The sequence below is a fragment of the Capsicum annuum genome, unplaced genomic scaffold (genome assembly GCF_002878395.1).
Source record: "Capsicum annuum cultivar UCD-10X-F1 unplaced genomic scaffold, UCD10Xv1.1 ctg36556, whole genome shotgun sequence".
In the NCBI taxonomy this organism is placed as follows: domain Eukaryota; kingdom Viridiplantae; phylum Streptophyta; class Magnoliopsida; order Solanales; family Solanaceae; genus Capsicum; species Capsicum annuum.
In genome coordinates, this window is record NW_025843552.1 from 282 (window position 1) to 3,750 (window position 3,469).

Consider the following 3,469-nt stretch of genomic DNA (forward strand, 5'->3'; position numbering starts at 1 on the left):
TCAACAAGAAAATCTAAAATAGAAGGTCGGGAAGGTTGAAAATAAATTCCCTGAAGTTGTAGAAGCTAAAAATGATTCTAAGCCTCTTTTACACTTAGAATATTTTCAAGTTTTCAAAGCTAAGAGTTACTATTAGGGACTAATGCACGAACGACTTTTTATGGGGCGTTACATTATCCCCCCCTTGGGATCATTCGTTCCCAAATAATGATGCAAGATATAGCTAAGAACAATTTCAAGCATACTAAGGATTGAAAAAAAAATAGGACAAGGATTGTACCTTCCTTCTCATCATTCACCGGATCAAATAAATTTGGTTATCTATTTCTCATGTCTTCTTCTGATTCCTAAGTTGCTTCTTCAACTTTCTGATTTCTCCACAATACTTTAACTGAAGCTATCCCTTTGTTCCTCAATCTTCTAACTTGACGATCCAAAGTTGGTATAGGTTCTTCTTCATAGGATAAGGAGTCTGTCACTTTGATCTTTTCCACTGGCAACACTAGAGAATGATCTCCAATACACTTTTTCAACATGGACACATGAAACACTGAATGAAAAGAACACAAACTTACAGGCAACTCTAACTCATACGTAACTTCACCTATCCTTCTCACAATCTGGTATGGCCCTACATAGCGAGGACTCAGCTTACCTTTCTTCCCGAATTACATGACTCCCTTCATAGAAGACATTTTTAGGAATACCCAATCTACAACCTCAAACTCTAAATCTCTTCTTCTAACAGTGGCGTAGGATTTTTGACAACTTTGTGCTGTCTTTAGTCGTTCTCTAATGATTTTTACATCCTCCATTGCCAGATGCACAAGATCAGGACCAAACATCTATGTCTCGCCCACCTCATACCATGCTATTGGAAACTTACATCTTCTCCCATACAATGCCTCAAATGGTGCCATTTTAATACTGGATTGGAAACTATTATTATACGTAAACTCTATCAGGGGCAAGTGCACTCAGCTTACCTATCATTCTGAGGGTGAAATACAGTACATAAGTTCACTTAGGTACCTAGACCCCTCTGAAAAGATCTCCAAAACTGAGAAGAAAAATGTGTACATCGGTCGGATATGATGGACACAGGTACCCTATACAAATGGACCATTTCAACAATGAACAGCTTAGCATAATCCTCACCCAAATAGTTAGTCCTGACAGGCAGAAAGTGGGTTGACTTGGTCAACCAATCTACAATTACCCATATAGAATCATACTAGTTTTAGGGCTTCGGAAGTCCTATAATGAAGTCCATATTAATAATCTCCCACTTCCAAAAGGGCAAGGATATCACCTGGGAAGAACCACCTGGCCTCATATGCTCTACATTAACTTTTTGGCAATTCAAACACTGGAAACAAAGTTAGCCACATCATGCTTCATATTATTCCACCAATACATAGATTTTAGATCATGGTACATCTTAGTAGAGCCTGGGTGAACAACATACCTCAAAGTGTGAGCTTCGTCAAGGATTCTCTTCCTCAACCCATCAATATCTGGTACATATAATCTATCCTGATACCTCAAAATACCATCACCACCAATTTTGAAGGACATCACCTTCTGCTAACCCACATCTTTCATGATCTGTATCAAGATGGGATCTTCAACCTGCTTCTCTGTAACTTCTATACAAAGGAAAGATGTAGATATCTCATGAACAACCATTTCCCCATCTTCGAAATCTAAGATTTGCACTTTTAGGTTTCCAGGCCGGTTAATATCTTTCACCATCTCTCTCTTTCCTTCCTCAATAAGAGAAAAACAGCCCATAGATAATCTACTGAGGGCATCGGCTACAACATTTGCCTTACTCGGATGATAGTGAAGGATCATGTCATAGTCCTTCAAAATCTCCATCCTACGCCTCTTCCTGAGGTTCAGTTCTTTCTGCAAGAAAACATACTTCAAAATCTTATGGTCAGTGAAAATATCAACATGCACCCCATAAAGATAATGCCTCCAAATTCTAAGTGCAAACACCACTTCTGCTAATTTAAAGTCATGAGTAGGGTAATTTTGTTTGTGCACCTTTAACTTCCGAAATGCATAAGCTACTACCTAACCATGCTGTATAAGTACACAACCAAGTCCCACTCGGGACGCATCACAATATACAACAAAACCATTTGTACCTTCCAGAAGAGTCAAAACAGGAGCAGTAGTTAACTTGTCTTTCAACTTCTCAAAACTATTCTCACAAGAGTCAGACAATAAAAACTTTACCTTTTTCTGAGCCACTTAGTAAGTGGTGCATCTATGGAAGAGAAACCCTTTATGAAACTCCTATAATAACCCACCAAACCCAAGAAGCTCCAAATGTCGGTTGGAGTCGTGGGTCTGGGCCATTTCCTCACTGCCTCAACCTTTTGGGGATCAACTCGAATCCCCTCACTAGATACAATATGCCCTAAGAAAGCAATGGCATTCATCCAGAATTCACACTTGGAGAATTTTGCATACAAGTTATGATCTTTGAGAGTCTGAAGAATAATTCAAAGGTGATTGGCATGGTCCACCTCACTTTTGGAGTAAATTAAGATATCATCAATAAAAACTATGACAAACAGGTCCAGGAACTGATGGAAGACCCTATTCATTAGGTCCATGAAAGTTGTAGGAGCATTGGTCAACCCAAAGAAAATAACTAAGAATTCATAATGACCATATCTGGTTCAAATAGCTGTCTTGGAAATGTCTGATTCCCTAATTTTTAATTGATGATATCTCGAATGAAGGTCTATCTTAGAAAAATACTTAGCACCCTGAAGTTGGTTAAAGAGGTCATCAATCCTGGGAAGAGGATATTTATTTTTAACGGTGACCTTATTCAGTTGACGGTAATCTACGCACATAAGCAGGGAACCATCTTTCTTTCGCACGAAGAGTATAGGTGTACCCTAGGGAGAAACACTAGGTCTGATAAAACCTTTATCTAGGAGATCTGCCAGCTGTTCTTTCAACTCTTTTAACTCTGCAAGAGCCATTCTATATGATAGAATCAAAATAGGATGGGTATCTGGCAATACATCAATGCCAAAATCTATCTCCCTATCAGGTGGAATTCCTGGGGGATCATCTGGAAAAACTTTTAGGAATTAATTTACTATTGGGACAAACTAAAGAGGAATACTTTCGACGTTAAAATCTCAAACCCGAATAAGAAGGCACAAGCAACCCATGGAAATAAGTTTACGGGCTCTGAGATAAGATATGAAGTGCCCTCTAGGTGCTAAAGAATGCCCTTCCCACTCTATTGTTGGCTTATTCAGAAAAGAAAAGGTAACCTTTTGGGTTCTATAGTCTAGTGTGGCATAACACCGATGGAGCCAATCCATCCCTAATATAGCATCAAAAGCAACCATATCAAGTTCTATGAGGTCTGCCCCAGTATCCTTACCAAGAATAGACACAACATAATTTTTGTATACCCTCCTAGCCACAACAG

The 3,469-nt window shown here is 38.9% G+C and overlaps 1 protein-coding gene across 1 annotated transcript; it reads right to left on the reverse strand.

Moving 5' to 3' along the window:
- Window positions 1–347: 347 nt before the first annotated feature.
- LOC124891519 lies at window positions 348–1,755 on the reverse strand. The gene is made up of 2 exons (XM_047403241.1): window positions 1,593–1,755; window positions 348–550 (listed from the first exon to the last, which is right to left on the reverse strand). The coding sequence occupies exons 1-2, from the start codon at window positions 1,753–1,755 to the stop codon at window positions 348–350; spliced, it is 366 nt and encodes a 121-aa protein (XP_047259197.1).
- Window positions 1,756–3,469: the final 1,714 nt, after the last annotated feature.